Below are 20,657 nucleotides of genomic sequence, written 5' to 3'. Positions count from 1 at the left end.
TGGAGGCTGGGGATGGATGGTGGCTTACATCTATAATCCCAGAACCTTGGGAGGCAGAGGCAGGAGGATTGCCTGAGCCCAGGAGTTTGAGACCAGCCTAGGCAACATGGCAAGACCCCGCCTCCACAAATAAAATTCAAAAAATTAGTTGAGTGTGGTGGCGGGCACCTGCAGTTCCAGCTACTAGAGAGGCTAAGGCAGGAGGATCACCTGAGCCAGGGCGGTTGAGGCTGTAGTGAGCAATGGTCGTGCCACTGCACTATAGCCTTGGAGAGAGAGCAAGACCCTGTCTCAAAGAACAGGAACGGGGAAAGGACTTCCATTTATTGGTCAATAAATGCTACTAAGATAACTGGCTATCCATATGCAGAAGAATGAAACTGGACCCCTATCACCATATACAAAAATCAACTCAAGATGGATTAAAAACTTAAATGTAACACCTCAAAACTATAGAAATCCTAGAAGAAAATCTAGGAAATATCCTTCGTGACATTGGCCTTGGCAAAAAATTTTTGGCTAAGTCCTCCAAAGCAATTGCAACAAAACAAAAATTGACAAGTGGGACCTAAGGACATGAAAGTGCTTCTGCACAGCAGAGAAACTACCAGAGTAAACAAATAGCCTGCAGAATGGGAGAAAGTATCCACAAGCTATGCATCCAACAAATATCCAATATCCAAAATCTATAAGGAACTGAAATCAAGAAGCGAAAAACAAACAACCTCTGATGGTTAATACTGAGTGTCAACTTGATTGAGTTGAAGGATGCAAAGTACTGATCCTGGGTGCATCTGTGAGGGTGTTGCCAAAGGAGATTAACATTTGAGTCAGTGGACTGGGAGAGGCAGACCCACCCTCAATCTGAGTGGGCACCAGCTAATCAACTGCCAGTACAGCTAGAACATAAAGCAAGCAGAAATACATGAAAAGACTACACTGGCCTAGCCTCCCAGCCTACATCTTTCTCCCCTGCTGGATGCTTCCTCTCCTCAAACATCGGACTCCAAGTTCTTCAGCTTTGGGACTCAGACTGGCTTCCTTGCTCCTCAGCTTGCAGACAGCCTATTGTGGGACCTTGTGATCACATGAGTTAATACTCCTTAACAAACTCCCATATATATATATATATATACACGTGTGTGTATATATGTATATACATGTATATATGTACACATGTGTATATACATGTGCATATACATATGTATATATGTATATCTATACATATGTATATATATGTATATCTATACGTGTGTATCTATACGTGTGTGTATATATACGTATATCTATATACGTATATCTATATGTGTGTATATATACATACATCTATACGTATGTGTGTATATATGTATACCTATACGTGTGTGTATATATACATATATCTATACACATATATATGCATATATATATACATATATACGTGTATATATACACACACATATATGTGTATATATATATACACACACACATAGATATATATATCTCCTATTAGTTCTGTCCCTCTAGAGAACTCTAATACACAACTCTATTAAAAAGTGGGCAAACGACATAAACAGACACTTTTCAAAAGACATACAAGCAGCCAACAAACATGAAAAAATGCTTGACATCACTAATCATCAGAGAAATGCAAATCAAAACCACAATGAGATAACCTTCTCATACCAGTCAGAATGGCTTTTATTAGAAAGCCAAAAAATAATAGATGTTGACAAGGCTATGGAGAAAAGGAACACTTACATACTGTTGGTGGGAATGTAAAGTAGTTCAGCCCCTGTGGAAAGGAGTTTGAGATTTATTTGTCAAAGAACCAGAAATAGAACTACCATTCAACCCAGCAATCCCATTAGTACGTACACATCCAAAAGAAAATACATTGTTACACCAAAAGGATACCTGCACCCATATATTCACGGCAGCACTATTCACAACAGCAAAGACATAGAATCAACTCAAGGGCCCATCAACAACGGATTGTATTTATTTATTTATTTATTTAATTTTTTTTAGATGGAGTCTCGCTCTTGTCGCCCAGGCTGGAGTGCAATAGCACGATCTTGGCGCACTGCAACCTCCACCTCCCTGGGTTCAATTAATCTTCCTGCCTCAGCCTCTCGAGTAGCTGGGATTACAGGCATGCACCACCATGCCCGGCTAATTTTTGTATTTTTAGTAGAGATGGGGTTTCACTATGTTAGCCAGGCTGGTCTCAAACTGCTGACCTCAAGTGATCCACCCGCCTTGGCCTCCCAAAGTGCTAGGATTACAGGCATGAGCCACCGTGCCTGGCCCCAGATTGGATTTTTTAAATGTGGTACACATATACCACAGAATACTACACAGCTATAAAAAAAGAACAAAATCATATCCTCTGCAGCACCATGGATGGAGCTGGAGGCCATTATCCTAAACGAACTAACACAGATATAGAAAACCAGATACCACATGTTCTCATTTATAAGTGCAAGCTAAACATCAGGTGCATATAAAAATAAAGACGCGAACAACAGACCGTGAAGAATATGAGGAGGAGGACAGAGAGAGGGACAGGGGTTGGAAAAACTACCTACTGGGGCTGGGCGCGATGGCTCACACCTGTAATCCCAACACCTTGGGAGGCCAAGGCAGGCGTATCATCTGAGGCCAGGAGTTTGAGACCAGCCTGGCCAAGATGGCGAAACCCCGTCTGTACTGAAAATACAAAAAATAGCCAGGTGGGGTGGTGCGCACCTGTAATCCCAGCTACTTGGGAGGCTGAGGGGAAGCAGAGACTGCAGTGAGCCAAGATCACACCACTGCACCCCAACCTGGGCAACAAGAGCAAAACTCCATCTCAAAAAAAGAAAAAAAAAAAAAGACAAGCCAAAAGAAAAAGAAAAAAGAAAAACTACCTATTGGGTTCTATGCTCACTACCTGGGTGATGGGTTCAATATACAATTCAGTGACTTTTAGTATATTCAGAATTATGCAACCATCCCCCACAATCAATTTTAGAATGTTTTCTTCTATTTTTAGTATGTATTTGAGACAGAGTCTCACTATGTTGCCCAGACTGGTCTCGACTCCTGGGCTCAAGCAATCCTCCCACGTTGGCTCCTCAAAGTGCTGGGATTACAGGTGTGAGCCACAGTGCCTGGCCTAATTTTAGAACATTTTCATCACCCCTACAAAGGACCCTGTACCACTAAACAGCCACATCCGTTTTTCCCCAAACTCCCAGCTCCACTTAACCACTCATTTCTATGGATTTGCCTATTCTGGACTTTTCATATAGATGGACTAATACGTGATGTTTTGCATCTGACTTCTATCACTTACCAGGACCTCTTTAGTGTGCATCTACATTATAGCACATGTCAGTACTTTTTTTTTTTTTTGAGAGCGAGTTTCACTCTGTTGTCCGGGCTAGAGTACAATAGCACAAACTTGGCTCACTGCAACCTCTGCCTCCCAGGTTCAAGTGATTCTCCTACCTCAGCCTCCCTGGTAGCTGGGATTACAGGCACGTGCCACCATGCCCAGCTTATTTTTAATAGAGATGGGGTTTCACCACGTTGGCCAGGCTGGTCTTGAACTCCTGACCTCAGGTGATCTTCCCGCCTTGGCCTTCCAAAGTGCTGGGATTACAGGCATTAGCCACAGCGCCCAGCCCCATTCCTTTTTATAGTTGAGTAATATTCCATTGTGTGGACAGACCACATTCTGTTCTACCTGTTTAGCTGCTGATAGACACTTAGGTTGTTTGTGCTTTTTGGCTATTATGAATAACGCTGCTATGAATATTCACGTAAAAGCTTTGGTGTGGATGTGTTTTCATTACTTCAGAGTCTATATCTTAACCTTCTGAAGAAACACCACACTGTTTTCCAGTGACTGCACCATTTTACTTTCTGGTTCGCAGTGTACGAAAGGCTTCCAATTTCTCCATGTTCTCACCAACACTTATTATCATCTGTCTCTTTGATTATGACCATCCCAGTGGGTGTGAATAATATCTCATTGTGGTTTTGACATCAATTTAATCTTAAACACCTTCACTGATCTGCAGAATCACAATCAGACTGTATGTAAATTAGATATATGTGACAGGAAGTTTGCATAATTAGGGCTAAGCCAAGACATCCTTAAACCAAGATATCCTGAGGCCAGGTTCTGGCCCAGAAAGAGAAATAGTGTGTGGCAGACTTCAGAGAGCCAGATAAAAGGAGAAAGAAAAGAGCATGGACTCTAACTTCCTTTTAAAAAAAAAAAAAAAAAGTTTTTTTATTTTTTGAGACAGGGTCTTACGCTGTCACCCAGGCTGGAACACAGTGGTACAGTCATAGCTCACTGCAGCCTTGACCACCTGGGCTCAAGTGATCCTCCTGCCTCAGCCTCCTGAGTAGCTGGTGCTACAGGCATGCACCACCACGCCTGGCTAAATTTTTTTTTTTTTGTATTTTTGGTAGAGACGGGGCCTTGCTATGTTGACCAGGGTGATCTCAAACTCCTGGCTTCAAGCAACCCTCCTGCCTCAGCCTTACAAAGTGCTGGAATTAAGAGTGTGAGGCACCGTGCCTGGCTAACTCTGCTTCCATATTGAATTTTTGTTCAGGGAGACAAAGACAATTCCAGAAGGGGCTGTGGAGGATATAAGTGGCTGGGACCTATCTGAGAGATGGCACTGGCAGGAAGAATCTGGAATCTGCAGCCAGGCTGAGAGAGAATCTGCAGCTGTCAAGACAGGAGCCAAAGCTCACCCCACAGGGCCTGGCTCAGAAGTCAGAGAGTTCAGGCCAGGCATGGTGGCTCATGCCTGTAATCCATGCACTTTGGGAAGCCAGTGCAAGAGAATTGCTTGAAGCCAAGAGTTCGAGACCAGCCTGGGCAACAGAGCGAGACCCTGACTCAAAAAAAAAAAAAGGAAAGAAGAGGGTGTTGAGAGAAGCCTTGAGATGGTCTTGTACACCCAAAGACTTTTCATTGACCTGAAAGATGCCATTTGAAACAAGAAAAGTTGCCTTGAATGCACAAGTTGTGTGGTTGTGGTTTCCTGTGAATGGGGGCCCCATAGCAAAGTAAGGTCAGTTACAGAATGTAAAGGGGATTATCCGTGTTAAGCACCATCTCCTAGGGTTTCAAGGCCTAGCCTACAGTCCTAGGATTGCAGACCAGAGCCCAACAGAATGAGCTTAGGGAAGAAGGGACAATTTCCTGGCCAAGGACCTCCTAGGACAAAAGTCCAGACAGCTGGTTTTATGAAAGGTGGGAGCATAGCGCCACCCAGTGGCAGTTGGTGTGAGTGCCCCCAGCTTCTGGAACTGCACCCACAGGTGCAGTTCTGATTCCTAGAAGCAGAGCTCCCAGTGCCAATGGCAAGGGGTGGTCAGCCCAAAACTAGGGGCTCATGAAGAACACAGCAGAGCCTCAGAGGTTCGATGGAGCACATTGGAACTGACCACGCTTTAATGTTCTGACTTGGGGCTGCATGCTCTCGTGCCACTACCCAATCCCTGGGGGACAGGACAGAGCCAAAAGGCCTGGGTTTGAATCCTGGCCCCACCACTTACAGGTGTGGTGGTTTAAAAATATGTCCACAACACTTTTAAAAGCTGAAGTCTCAGGCAACACAGCAAGACCCTGTCTTTACAAAAAGTAAATAAATGAGCTGGGTACCTTATCTTGCCATATCACCCAGGCTGGTCTTGAACTCCTGGGCTCAAGTGATCCTCCTGCCTCAGCCTCCCAAAGTGCTGGGACTACAGGTGTGAGTCACTGGGCCTGGCTTCCTCACAGCTCTTGATGTTAGTTAGCATCCTTGTAAGTTGTTCTGCAGATCCAAGTAAAGCCCTTGGTTCCTGGTGCATGGCACACATGGAACTGTCCCCATAAACTTTGTGAAATTAATCAGCAAAGAAGGGAGGGGAACAAATGAAAATAAAGCAAGCTTGCAGCACATTCAGCATTCATCACTAAGTCACCTTGCTTGCTCTCCAACCTGCTTGCTCACAGCTGTTTGATGTGTATTGTCCTAGAATCACATAGACCCTGTTACAAGAATTTTATTTTTTGAGGAGTCGTCTCTCGCTCTGTCACCCAGGCTGGAGTGCAGTGGCATGATCTCCGCTCACTACAAGCTCTGCCTCCTGGGTTCACGCCATTCTCCTGCCTCAGCCTCTCAAGTAGTAGGGACTACAGGCGCCCGCCACCACGCCCGGCTAATTTTTTGTATTTTTAGTAGAGATGGGGTTTCACCGTGTTAGCCAGGATGGTCTCGATCTCCTGACCTCGTGATCCGCCCGCCTCGGCCTCCCAAAGTGCTGGGATTACAGGCATGAGCCACCGTGCCCGGCCAAGAACACAGTTTCCCTTAACTGCTCTGTAGGTGACAACTTGAACGTCAAGGAACACTGTTTTCTCTTTGAGATATTCTTTCAGGTCCTGCATACTGATGAAACCACTGACATCAGCTGATCTGAAGGGCCCCACAGGAGCTGACTCACCAAAGAATGCAGTTTCCACGTCCTGATTATTTCATCCCCCTTTCCTCCACCAATCAATGATCCCAATTTTCCAGTCCCTCACCCTCCCCAATCCCCTTAAAAACCCCATTCCAAACTCCTTGGGGAGATGTATTTGAGGGCCTCTTCCCATCTCCTTGCTTGGTATCCAGTGATCACGAAGCTCTTTCTCTGATGCAAACCCTGCTGTCTCAGTGTCATTGGCCTGTTCCCATGCCATGGGCATATGAACCTGTTGGTCCTATAACAAATTTGTTCAATAGCCGTTAACTATTATTCTTGCTACTGTTGCATAAAACCCACCTTTGCCATCACCATCAGAGTCTGAATCATCATCATCATCTTTTAAGAATATCTCCAGGGTGCTGGTGTTGTTATCATACACCACGCAGTACTTCACACACTCCAGGTCCACAGACTCCGGGAGAAGATATTCATTATTTTTCTTAAAAAAAAAACAACACACAAGAGAGGCCTGTTGGTGGGCAGGTTCGGTTGAGCAGAGACTCCCTGCATAGCAGCACTGGGAGGAGCTAAGACTGCACTCTCTCCCCTGACTATACATACAGGCCCAGAAGCACTGAGACAGTGGATGGAGAGTCTGTTAAATCCCAAGGATCCTCTGCATCTATGTTCCCTTCTGAGAAAAGCTGACCACAGCTGACTGGACCAGAGAGAAGTGCCTGACCAAAGAACAGCTGGTCTGACTGATCCACAGCCTATTAGGTACCCTGGTGTCAGAGAAACCATGGTCAATTGAATTAGTGACATCCTTTCTCATGGGGAGAGTGTTTGGCAGTGGAGACTGAATCCAGAAACACCAGACTGGATGCAGTGGTTTGCACCTGTAATCCCAACACTTCAAGAGGCCAAGGCAGGAGGATTGCTTGAGGCCAGGAGTTCGAGACCAGCCTGGGCAACATTGCAAGACCCTCATCTCTATGAAAAAAAAATACAAAAATGCCAGGCATAGTGGCATGTGCCCGTAGTCCCAACTACTCAGGAGGCTGAAGTGAAAGGATCACTTGAGCCCAGGAGGTGGAGGCTACAGTGAGCTGTGATTGTGTCACTGCACTCCAGTCTAGGTGACAGAGCAAGACCCTGTCCCAAAACAACAACAAAACAGAACAAAAAACACTCAAAAAGGCGGCAGTAAGTAGACAGTGTGTAGAAGCAGAAGTCATGAGTGAGCAGAAGGAATGAGATGGACTAGAAGATCAAATGTGGCTGGTCATGGTGGCTCATGCCTATAATCCCAGCTACCTGGGAGGCTGAGGTGGGAGGACCGCTTGAGCCCTGGAGTTCAAAGCTGCAGTGAGCTATGACTGCACCACTGCACTCCAGCCTGAGTAACAGGGTGAGACTATGTCCCAAAAAAACAAAAACAAAACAAAACAAACAAAAAACCTCATGGATTATAAGATGTACTACCAATTTAACCAGGAGTGTGCACAAAAGAGCGACTTATTGGCAGATAACATTCCAGGCAAGGCAAAGATGCAGCCGGTTTCCAAACCTAAAGCAGCTGGCTCTAGGACCCAGAGACCCTAAAGCCCAGACCTCCTTCGGGCTCTCCTCCTCTCTGCTTCCCCCTCCATCCCTCCACACTGACTTCCCCTTCTCAGATGGCTTCCTCCAGAGGCTTGAGCCACAAACCCCAGCAATGCTCAGAGTCCCATCTTCCCAATTCCACCACCAGGCTGGACAGAGACACCTTTCTCTAATTCCAATTCTGATTGGCTCAGCTTTCATGCCAGACCCATGACCAATCACTGTGGCCAGGGTTCTGGATATTATTTTATTTTAGAGACAGGGTCTCACTCTGTTGCCCAGGCTGGACTGCACTGGTGCAGTCATAGCTCACTGCAGCCTTGAATTCCTGGGCTCAAATGATCTTCGCACTTCAGCCTCCTGAGTAGCTGGGACCACGGGCATGCACCACCACACTTGGCTAATTTATATATTTATATCTCTATATATAGATATATTTGTAGAGACAAAAAAAGCCCGGTGTGGGGGGTGCACGTGTAGTCCCAGCTACTCGGGAGGCTGAGGTGAGAGATCACTTGAGTTTGGGAGGTGGAGGCTGCAGTGAGCTATGATTGCATCACTGCACTCCAGCCTGGGTGACAGAGCAAGACTTGTCTCAAAACAACAACAAGGCCAGGGGCGGAGGCTCATGTCTGTAATCCCAGCACTTCGGGAGGCCAAGGCGGGCAGATCACCTGAGGTCAGGAGTTTGAGATCAGCCTGGCCAACATGGTGAAACCCCATCTCTACTAAAAATACAAAAATTAGCCAGGCGTGGTGGCACACGCCTACAGTACCAGCTACCAAAGAGGCTGAGGCAGGAGAATGGCTTGAACCCGGGAGGCAGAGGTTGCAGTGAGCCGAGATCATGTCACTGCACTCAAGCCTGGCCAACAGAGTGAAACTGTCTCAAAACAACAACAAGAACACCACCACCACTCAAAAAGAAGGCAGTAAACAGATGCCTTCTCAGGTCCCACTGTGCTGTTCAGGCTGGTCTCAAACTCTTGGGCTCAAGCAAACTCCCCACCTCGGCCTCCCAAAGTGTTGGGATTACAGACATAAGCCACCGCGCCTGGCCAGAATATTACTTTAGAGAGCACCACTAGAAACCCATGGTTTGAGCAGAGAGAGGAGACGTTCCCCTCAAAAACGGGGAGGTGTTGGGCAGAAAAACCACCGAAATTCACCACACCCACTTTTAGGGAAAAAGACACTACCATATTAAAAGTACAAAACAGGCCAGGCCTGGTGGCTCACACCTGTCATCCCAGCACTTTGGGAGGCTGAGGAGGGAGGACTGCTTGAGCCCAGGCGTTCAAGACCAGCCTGGGTAACATAGCGAGACCCCATCGCTACAAAAAATACAAGTTAGCTGGGTGTGGTGGTGCACGCCTATGGTCCCAGCTACTGGGAAGGGTGAGGTAGGAGGACTGCTTGATCCTGGGAGTTCAAGGCTGCAGTGAGCTGTGATGGTGCCATTGTACTCCAGCCTGAGCGATAAGAGTGAGACCCTGTCTCAAAACAAAACAAAACAAAAAAAACAAAGCCATACAAATCGGCCAGGTGCGGTGGCTCACGCCTGTAATCCCAGCACTTTGGGAGGCCGAGGCAGGCGGATCACGAGGTCAGGAGTTTGAGACCAGCCTGGCCAATATGGTGAAACTCCATCTCTACTAAAAATGCAAAAATTAGCCAGGTGTGGTAGTACACGCCTGTAGTCCCAGCTATTCGAGAGGCTGAGGCAGAAGAATTGCCTGAACCTGGGAAGCGGAGGTTGCAGTGAGCCTCGTACCACTGCACTCCAGCCTGGGCGACAGAGTGAGACTCTGTTTCAAAAAAAAAAAATCAACAGTAGGACATATTCTGTTTTCAAAAAAAAAAAGTTACAGTATGGGATACATGTGCATCATAGAAGGAAACATGGCAGCACGGTGCTGCTAAGGTGTCAGGTGAGAGTGGAAGAGAACTGGGAATGAGGCTGGAGACAGAGGTGGTCAGATCCAAGAAGGCTGAGAACGGGGCTGGGGGGCAGGCTGGGAGCCTTTCTGTCCTGCTGGGGCTGGGAATGCCCTGAAGGCCTCAATCTGCTAACTGGGAAGCTAGAGAGGGAAGGCAAGAGCCAAGATTGCGCCACTGCACTCCAGCCTGGGCAACAAGAGCGAGACTTTGTCTCAAAAAAAAAAAAAAAAAAAAAAAAAGCTATCAGTCTGAATTGGAGGTGCTGAGGGGCAGAGGCCCAGAGCAGGAGGTGCTGCCAGAATCAAAGAAATGCACAGACTTGAAAGCTGAGTGGGAACAGAGGCGCATACATCATGAGGGGCTCTGAACCCGTTGCAGCAAAAGGCCTGCAATGGGGATTAAGAGTAAGATTATGGGCCGGGCGTGGTGGCTCATGCCTGTAATCCCAGCACTTTGGAAGGTCAAGGCGGGTGGATCACCTCAGGTCAGGAGTTCAAGACCAGCCTGGCCAACACGGCAAAACTCCATCTCTACTAAAAATATAAAAATTAGCCAAGCGTGGTAGCAGGTGCCTGTAACCCCAGCTACTAGGGAGGCTGAGGCAGGAGAATCCCTTGAACTTGGGAGATGGAGGTTGCAGTGAGCTGAGATTGCACCACTGCACTCCAGCCTGGGCAGGCAGGCAGAGCGAGATTCTGTCTCAAAAACAAAAAAAGACAAAAAGACAATAATGATGGATTTGTATGGGGAAATATCCTGGAAAAATACAGCCTGCCCATGCTCCCTGCTGAGTTATCAAGTTATGTGCAGAAAAAGAAACAGAGAGGCCAGGCGTGGTGGCTCACGCCTGTAATCCCAGCACTTTGGGAGGCTGAGGTGGGCGGATCACGAGGTCAGGAGATGGAGACCATCCTGGCTAACACGGTGAAACCCCGCCTCTACTAAAAATACAAAAAATTAGCCAGGCATGGTGGCGGGCGCCTATAGTCCCAGCTACTCGGGAGGCTGAGGCAGGAGAATGGCATGAACCTGGGAGGCGGAGCTTGCAGTGAGCCGAGATCGCGCCACTGCACTCCAGCCTGGAGGACAGAGCGAGACTCCATCTTAAAAAAAAAAAAAAAAAAAAAAAAAAAAAGCAGCAGAGACGGGATGTGGACAAGTACAGCGGGAATGGGGAGGAAAGGGGAATTTTAGAAGACAAAGTTTTATTTTATTACTTTTGAGACAGGGTCTTGCTCTATCGCCCAGGCTGGAGTGCAGTGGTGCAATTGGCCTCCTGGACTCAAGTGATCCTTCCACCTCGGCCTCCCGAGTAGCTGGTACTACAGAGGTGCATCACCACGTTGAGTTAATTTTTCAATTTTTTTGTAGAGACAGGGGTCTTGCTATGTTGCCCAGGCTGGTCTTGAACTCCTGGACTCAAGCAATCCTCCTGCTTCGGCCACCCAAAGTGCTAGGATTACAGGAGTAAGCCGCCATGCCCCGCCCAAAATTTTAGATGTAAATTTGCCAGGACTGCTAATTGCATGTGGATATGTCATTGCAGCTGTAAGCTCCAGTGAAATCTCTGTCAAGAAAGTACCCTGACAGATACGGAGATCAAGGACAGACCAGTAGTTACATTCAGGCAGCAAAAGGAGAAAATGAAGGTGAACCAATGAGATAGAAAATAAACCAGGGGGCCCAGGCACAGTGGCTCACGCCTGTAATCCCAGCACTTTGGGTGGCCAAGGCAGGCAGATCACGAGGTCAGGAGTTCCAGACCAGCCTGTCCAACATGGTGAAACCCTGTCTCTACTAAAGATACAAAAAAAAAAAAAAAAAATAGCATGTTGGCACAAGTCTGCAGTCCCAGCTACTCAGGAGGCTGAGGTAGGAAGGCTGATTGAACCCAGGAGTTCAAGCCATGATTGTGCCACTGCACTCCTGCCCAGGTGACAGAACAAGACCCTGTCCCTAAAAATTTTAAAAATAAAGCTCCAAAAATAAAGATAAAAATGAAAAAAAAAATATATAAAAACAACAAATAAAATAAAAACAGAAAAAATAATTAAAAACAACAAAAAAAGAAAGCTCCATGAGGGCAGGGACAATGAACTCAGGCTGTTGTATTCTGTTGTATCCCCAGGGTCTGGAACGGTACCTGGCATATCAAGGAATTAAATCAATATTTGGCCAGGCTTAGGCGGCTCACATGTGTAATCCCAGCACTTTGGGAGGCCAAGGCGGGAGGATGGCTTGAGTCCAGGAGTTCAAGAGCAGCCTGGGCAACACAGTGCAACCCCATTTCTACAAAAAATACAAAAATTAGCCAGGCCTGGTGGCATTCCCCATTGTAGTCTCAGCTACTCTGGAGGCTGAGCGGGGTAGGACTGCTCGAGCCCAGGATTTTTTTTTTTTTTTTTTAGGACCAAGTCTCACTCTGTTGCCCAGGCTAGAGTACAGTGGCGTGATCTCAGCACACTGCAACCTCCACCTCCCAGGTCCAAGCGATTCTCATGTCTCAGCCTCCCAAGTAGCTGGGATTCAGGTGTGAGCCACCACACCCAGCTAATTTTTGTATTTTTAATAGAGATGGGGTTTCACCATGTTGGCCAGTCTGGTCTCGAACTCCTGACCTCAGGTGATCTGCCTGTCTCAGCCTCACAAAGTGCTGGGACTGCAGGCATGAACCACCACGCCTAGCCAAGCCCAGGAGTTTAAGGTTGCAGTGAGCTATGACTGCGCCACTGCACTCCAGCCTGGATGACAGAGCGAGACCCAGTCTCGAAAAATAAAATAAATCAATATTTGTCTAATGGAGTTGTTGACCATTCTTGGGGGATGGGAGGACACCTGAGAAAATGTGTGAGGGTGAGAGGTGTGGAAGACCACCACAGTGGGTACAGAGAAAACAGTCCTGCCTCTGTTGCCCCCTGGATTGAGGGTGAAACCTCCCACTCTTCCCCACCCCACTGCAAGGTAGCCAGCCTGCCCCAGATCCCGACGCTGCCCATGTACCTTCTTCACTCGAAGGGCAGTGATCACATGGCTTTCATCATACTCCCATTTGGAACGGACATCTGGAAAGGAAAAGTATTTAAGAACTGAATTTGCAAAGGAACATATGACCAAACTACTTAGAGGACTTACGTCGTCATCAACGTCTATTTGTTTGGCAGTTAAGGGATAGTCATTGTCAGTTTAAAACTTGAGATGTGGGGCTGGGCGTGGTGGCGTGCACCTGTAATCCCAGCATTTTGGGAGGCCGAGGCAGGTGGATCACTTGAGGCCAGAAGTTCAAGACCGGCCTGGCCAACACGGCAAAATCCCATCTCTACTAAAAATACAAAAATTAGCCGGGTGTGGTGGCAACACCTGTAGTCCCAGCTACTCAGGGGGCTGAAGAAAGACAATCACTTAAATCTGGAGGTGGAGCTTGCAGCGAGCCAAGATCACACCATTGCACTCCAGCCTGGGCAACAGAACAAGATTCTGTTTCATAAATAAATAAAAACAGGAAGGGGAAGGAAGAAATCAAATTTGAAGTGAGCTCACACTAAATCCCCATCCAGGCTGGAATGCAGTGGCATGATCTCGGCTTACTGCAATCTCCGTCTCCTGGGTTCAAGCAATTTTCCTGCCTCAGCCTCCCTAGTAGCTGGGACCACAGGCACATGCCACCACGCCTGGCTAATTTTCGTATTTTTAGTAGAGACAGGGTTTCACCATGTTGGCCAGGCTGGTCTCGAACTCCTGACCTCAGTTGATCCGCCCACCTCGGCCTCCCAAAACACTGGGATTACAGGTGCGAGCCACCACACCTGGCCTCTTAACAGCTTTCTAAAGCAGCAATCCCCAACCTTTTTGGCACCAGGGACTGGTTTCATGGAAGACAATTTTTCCACGGAACAGGGCAGTGGGCTGGGGGGCAGGGATGGTTTGGGGATGACTCAAGTGCATTACATTTTTTGTGCATTTTATTTCTATTATTATTACATTGTAATATATAATGAAATAACTCTACCATCATGTACAATCAGTGGGAACCCTGAGCTTGTTTTCCTGCGACTAGACAGTCCCTGCTGGGGGTGAGAGGAGATAGAGACAGATCATCAGGCGTTAGATTCTCATAAGGAGAGCACAACTTAGATCCCTTGAACGCACAGTTCACAGTAGGGTTTGTGCTCCTGTGAGAGTCTAATGCTGCTGCTGATCTGACAGCAGGTGGAGCTCAGGCGGTAATGCAAGCGATGGGGAGTGGCTGTAAATACAGATGAAGCTTCGTTTGCTTGCCTGCTGCTCACCTCCTGCTGTGCCGCCTGGTTCCTAACAGACCACAGATTGGTACAGGGGGTTGGGGGTTGCGGACTTCTGTTTTTTTTGTTTTTTTTTTTCTTTTTTGAGACAGGGTCTCACTCTGTCACCCAGGCTGGAATGCAGTGGCCCAAATCTTGGCTCACTCCAACCTCCACCTTCCAGGTTCAAGCAATTCTCATGTCTCAGCCTCCTGAGTAGCTGGGATTACAGGCGTGCACCACTGCAGCTAATTTTTTTTGTATTTTTAGTAGAGATGGGGTTTTGCCCTGTTGGCCCGGCTGGTCTTGAACTCCTGGCTTCAAGTGATTCGCCCACTTTGGCCTTCCAAAGTGCTGGGATTACAGGCGTGTGCCACCACACCCGGCCCAGGGACCCCTGTTCTAAAGTCATTCATCCCTATCTCCCAAAAGTTTGTTAACTCATCAAAAATAATGTTTGAAGGACACTGTGTTCGACTTCCTCCGCTTTTTTCCAAGTACTTACCCAACAAACAGAGATAGTTGGGTTCTGTTAATCTGGAGAGTTTTGTGGCCTGATTCAGGATGTTGTAAAGCTCTGTCGGTTCACACAGAAGCAAACCAGGCATCCTGCTGGGAAGAATTAATAACACACAAGGGTAACACACCTCTATTTTAGATGAATGACCACAAAGTAATATAATGAATTAAACTCTTTTTTAACATACCTTCAAACAAAGATGACAGTAATCATGTAAGTTATCAGGAATTCTTCAAAACTGTATAGTGAAATATAGTGCACAGAGGAGAATAAAATCTTAAATACACATATCTAGCCAGGCGTGGTGGCTCACGCCTGTAATCCCAGGACTTTGGGAGGCTGAGGCGGGTGGATCACTTGAGGCCAGGAGTTCAAGACCAGCCTGGCCAACATGGCAAGACCCCATCTCAACTAAAAAAAAAAAAAAAAAAAAAAAAAAAAATTGGCCAGGCGTGGTAGCTCACACCTGTACTCCCAGCACTTTAGGAGGCTGAGGCAGGTGGATCACCTGAGCTCAGGAGTTCAAGAGAAGCCTGGCCAACATGGTGAAACCCTGTCTCTACTAAAAATACAAAAATTAGTCAGGCATGGTGGTGCACATCTATAGTCCCAGCTACTCAGGGAGCTGAGGTAGGAGAGTCGCTTGAACCCAGGAGGCGGAGGCTGCAGTGAGCCGAAATCATGCCATTGCACTCCAGCCTGGGTGACAGAGTGAGACTCTGTCTAAAAAAATAATAATAATTAGCCAGGCATGGTGGTGCACACCTGTAATCCCAGCTACTCGGGAGCTGAGGCAAAAGAATCACCTGAACCTGGGAGGCAGAGGTTGCAGTGAGCCAAGATCATGCCACTGCACTCCAGCCTGGGGGACAGAGTGAGACTCTGTCTCCAAAAAAAAAAAAAAAAAAAAAAAGTAATATATTGAACTTCAGACAAAGATGAGAGTAATCAAGGAAGTGATCAGGAGGGCTTCAAAAAATGTGTAGTTGGCTGGGCGCAGTAGCTCACGCCTGTAATCCCAACACTTTGGGAGGCCGAGGTAGGTGGATCACCTGAGGTCAGGAGTTTGAGACCAGCCTGGCCAACATGGTGAAACCCCATCTCTACTAAAAATACAAAAATCACCTGGGAATGGTGGCAGGTGCCTGTAATCCCGGCTACTTGGGAGGCTGAGGCAGGAGAATCACTTGAACCCGGGAGGCGGAGGCTGAAGTGAGCCAAGATTGCACCACTGCACTCCAGCCTGGGCTACAGAATAAGACTCCATCTCAAAAAAAAAAAAAATGTGTAGTGAAATGTGGGCAGAAAATAAAATCTTGAATACAACGTTATCTGAGCCATATACATACCACATGGGCTGTAAAACAGTTACCAGTTCATTTGCTTATTTAGCAAATAATTACTGAGCACCTACTATGTCCCAGGCACTGGAAATAACTGTGGTAAACAAAACCTGCCTTCACGAAGGTTATAGTCTAGCATGGAATGCAGACACTTGCAGAAAGAATTGCAAGATGCAAGAGCACTATAAAAGATCTTGGGGCCATGCATAGTGACTCATGCCTGCAATCTCAGCACTTGGGGAGGCCTAGGTAGGAGGATCACTTGATCCCAGGAATTCAAGACCAGCCTGGACCACATAGCAAGACCCTGTAATACAAATTAGCTGGGCATGGTGGTATACACCTATAGTCTCAGCTATTCAGGAGGCCAAGGTAGAGGGGATTGCTTGAGGCCGGGGGCTCAAGACCAGCCTGGACAACATAGTGAGAACCCATCTCTAAAAAAAAAATTTTTTTTCAACTAGCCAGCTGTGGTGGCACATGCCTGTGGCCCCAGCAACTCAGGAGGCTGAGGTGGGAGAATCACTTGAGCCTGGGAGGTGGGGCTGAGTAAGCCATGATCACACCACCACAATCCCGCCTGGGCAACAGAGTGAGACCCTGTCTTGAAAAAAAAAGGAGGAGGAGGATCAGCTGGGTGTGGTGGCTCACACCTGTAATCCCAGCACTTTTCGAGGCTCAGGCAGGCAGATCACCTTTGGTCAGGAGTTCAAGACCAGCCTGGCCAACACGGCAAAACTCCATCTCTACTAAAAATACAAAAATTAGCTGGGTGTGGTGGTGCATGCCTGTAGTCCCAGCTACTCGGGAGGCTGAGGCAGGAGAATTTCTTGAACCCAGGAGGCAGAGGTTGCAGTGAGCCCAGACTGTAGTACTGCACTCCAGCCTGGGTGACAGAGCAACTTTGTCTCAAAAAAAAAAAACAAAAAACAAAAAAAAAAACTGGGATCCATTGTGACAGAGTACCTAACAGGACGTTCTCACCTAGTTGGGGGAATGGGACAAGGGTTGTCTGAGGATGTAACTGCTAAACTGAGGCAGGAGGTTGGGCAAGAGGAGGAGGGAGAGACGACGAAACAAAGGGTAAGAACATTCTGCCAGGAGCAGGGGCAAGTGCAGTACCTAAGAGAGTTCAAAGGAGCCTGGTGTGGCTCCACTAAAAGCTTGATAAGACACTGCACAGGCCAACACAGGTGGCCTCTATGTTAAGGATCCCGACAGTCATGTTGGGTAGAGAATCACTGATGTGTACAGAGCTAGGCTTGGGCTCCAGTTGGCAGAGCTGCTCTTGGGACACTGGCTCCTGGGCCCAATTGTTTCTGGAAGGGTCAGGCCTGTGCAGCAGCTTCCTGCAGGAAGGCTTTTATTTTATTTGTTTTTGAGACAGGGTCTTTTTCTGTCATCCAGGCTTGAGTACAGTGGTGTGATCATGGCTGACTGTGGCTGCAAACTCCCAGGCTCAAGCAATCCTCTGGCCTCAGCCTCCCGAGTAGCTGGGACTACAAGTGTATGCCATCATGCCCGGCTAAGTTTTGAATTTTGTGGAGATGGGGGTCTCACACTATGTTGCCCAGTCTGGTCTCAAACCCCTGTCCACAAGTGATCCTCCCGCCTCGGCCTCCCAAAGTGCTGGCATGACAGGTATGAGCCACTGCACCTGGCCAGCTATCTTTTAGCAAGAAGGCTAGAAGGACAGCAGAGTGGAGCCTCTGGAGACCAGTGGGAGACAGCGAAGGGGAGAAGTTGAGTCCAGGGGTAATCTTGCTCTAAATGGTTAGGCTCCACTTCAGAGTTACCAGACGATGCTCCTGGGAAATGCCAGCACCTCAACTTAAACCTCAGATCCTTCTCACCTCCTCAAAGACTTCAGTTCTCAGCACCCGCTCCACAGCATCATCAGTTTCAGCCTCCACATGGGTCCTTCCTGTTGACATGCATACATCCTCTTGTACCTATCTCTGTTCTTCTTTCCAGCAGAAGTGTGGAAAGAGAAACACCACCTCTCAAAAGTGTGGTTTCATTTACCACCTCCACTTCCTCACCTCCAATTACGCTGACCCTGGAGTCAAACTCTTTTAGGTCTGAATCCTGGCTCTGCCATTTACTATCAGCTGCCTGGCCCTAAGGAGTGGTTAGCCTCTCTGTGCCTCAGTCCCCACCTCTGTAAAATGGGGGTGAGAATAATATTGCCACTTCTATATAATGAGAGTGACAGCACCTGCCTGGTGTGTGTGGATTCATGAAGTCACATTTGTCAGGCATTCTAAGCAGGGAGGAAATACTCAGTGAGTATTGGCCATTGGCATAACCTACTCTTTGGAGCTGCTGCCTTTTTTTGAGACAAGGTCTTGCTCTGTTGCCCATGTTGGAGTGCAGTGGCACTATCATAGCTTGCTGCAGCCTCAACCTCCTGGGCTCAAGTGATCCTACCTCAGACTCCTGAGTAATTGGAACTACAGGCACATGCCACCATGGCCGGCTGATTTTTTTTTAAGAGATGGGGTCTCACTATGTTGCCCAGGCTGGTTCCCCTGGAGCTTCCAACCCTACCAAACCACAAAGACTGCTCTGTATCAAAGTCATCAACAATGTCCATCTTGCCTAAGTCATTGGTCACTTCTCTCTGTGCTCAAACGCCTCAGCCTCTTAGGAGCATGTAACACGGTTGAGCACGGTTTCTTCCCCAGACACTCTCCTCTCCCAGGAAACCGCACTCTCCAAGCTTCCTTTCTTCCTCGCAGACCGCTCCTCTCCAGCTCTGCATGGAAGAATGCCCCCGGGCTTACTTTCCTTTTTTTCTGCTTTATCTACACACTCACTCTAGGGTAGGGGGTTTCTCAACCTTGACACCACTGACATCCGGGGCCAGGTAACTCTATGTGTGGGGAGCTGGCCTGTGCACTGCTATGTTGAGTGGCATCCCTGGTCTCCACCTAGTGGATGCCGGAAGCAAACTGTACCTCTTCCCATCACCAGTAACAGAAAATATCTCCAGACATCGCCAAGGGTCCCCTGGAAGAAGGGGGCAAGATCACCCCTAGCTGAGGACCAACACTCTAAGACCTAGAGTCACAGTGATTCATCCAGTTCCCTGAATACCACACACATACCAATGATTCCCAAATTTTATCCCACCTTCACCTGTCTACTGAGCTGCAGACTCTACCAGGGTGCCTGGTAGACATCGTAAATACAGCATGGCCGAAATACAACTTCAATGCTCTCGTGCCCACACCTCCAGTACCTGCTCCTCATTTAGCCTTCTCAGTCTCAATCAACAGCACCATGATCCACCCAGTTGCTTGGGCCCAATGACCTCATTCCCCTTTCCCTCACATCCAGTCTCTGAGCTATGCCTCCTTCATTTATTCCAAGTCCATCCACTTCTCTCCATCTCCAGGGGTGCCGTCTTGGTCCAAGACACTACTATCTCTCTCCTGATGAGGCAGTACTGCCCAACTGGATTTCTTGCTTCCTCCTTCCTCCCTCCAGTTTCACCTTCACATAGTAGTCTGGGAAATCTTTAAAATCTGAGTAGGGCCTTGTCTTCACCTCACTATCACCTGAAGTTATTACGCTTATTTGCTTGTTTATTGTCTCCTGGTTTCTCAGGAAAGGTCTTGCCTGTCTTGTCCACTGCTAGGTCCTCACCCAATACCTCAGATTTATGTACTGCAAAGTAATAGTCAATGAACACATGTGGAACGAATACATTATTGTCAGTTACCATTATGGCCTTTCCCAACACTGCCGTCATACTTTTTCCACGTGTGGACTCCTCTTAAGGACCTCCTTACTCCCACCCCCCAACTCAGGTTCCACATCCTCTGCCTCTGAAAGCCAGGCCACTTTGGCAGTGGTAAATATAGAGGAGAGAGGTGGGCTTTGTGTCTAGTCCTACAACCTCATTAAGCAAAACTAAAAGCTGGCTCCTAACCCATCTGGTCTATGGCTCATAGCCCATCCTCAGCTCCTACGTACTCTCCCCCATTGCTAACTCTATCTCCTTATTCACTAGCCAAAGAATCATCTCTGGTCCTATAGATAAAAACCCAGCCCCAAGGATCTCCTTCTGCAGATCCTTCTCCTTCTCAAAGGACTCTACCTGGTCAAGCAGGAACTGCCCCTCACCCACTGGTAAAGTGCTGGAAGGATGAGAGCGGTCCCTGAACCTAACAGCATGATTCCAAGAGAAGATGCATCCCTGTGAACTGAAATTAGGGCACCTCTAGCCTTGGGTAAGTTGAGGACTGAGCACGAGTAACCATCCCATTTGGTGCTATTCTGAACCCTGAAGAGTTTATTTATTTACTTATTTTCTTGAGACAGAGTCTTGCTCTGTCCCCCAGGCTGGAGTGCAGTGGGATGATCTCAGCTCACTGTAACCTCCACCTCCTGGGTTCAAGCGATTCTCTCACCTCAGCCTCCTGAGTAGCTGGGATTACAGGCGCCCACCACCACATCCAGCTAATTTTTGTATTTTTAGTAGTGATGGGGTTTCACCATGTTGGCCAGGCTGGCCTC

The 20,657-nt window shown here is 47.6% G+C and overlaps 1 protein-coding gene across 26 annotated transcripts in view; it reads right to left on the bottom strand.

Moving 5' to 3' along the window:
- Nucleotides 1-20,657, bottom strand: part of STYXL1 (serine/threonine/tyrosine interacting like 1) — a 59,694-nt gene that overhangs the window by 25,905 nt on the left and 13,132 nt on the right. For 6 of the 26 annotated variants that reach the window (XM_054560352.1, XM_063725659.1, XM_063725664.1 and 3 more), the window contains exons 2-4: nt 14,776-14,882; nt 12,994-13,055; nt 6,805-6,946 (exon numbers count right to left, since the gene is read on the bottom strand). In XM_054560352.1, coding sequence (XP_054416327.1) covers nt 6,805-6,946; nt 12,994-13,055; nt 14,776-14,878 — 307 coding nt within the window. In that variant the 5' untranslated portion in view covers nt 14,879-14,882. Of the gene's footprint in view, nt 1-1,740; nt 1,775-6,804; nt 6,947-12,993; nt 13,056-14,775; nt 14,883-14,977; nt 15,029-17,986; nt 18,058-20,657 lie in introns of those variants that run through there. The other 20 variants (XM_063725660.1, XM_024249613.3, XM_054560356.2 and 17 more) reach the window with 14 other exon arrangements.

Source organism: Pongo abelii, chromosome 6 (genome assembly GCF_028885655.2).
Source record: "Pongo abelii isolate AG06213 chromosome 6, NHGRI_mPonAbe1-v2.0_pri, whole genome shotgun sequence".
Taxonomy (NCBI): Eukaryota; Metazoa; Chordata; class Mammalia; order Primates; family Hominidae; genus Pongo; species Pongo abelii.
The sequence above is the reverse complement of the archived record's forward strand: the minus strand, read 5'-3'. Positions and strand labels throughout refer to the sequence as shown.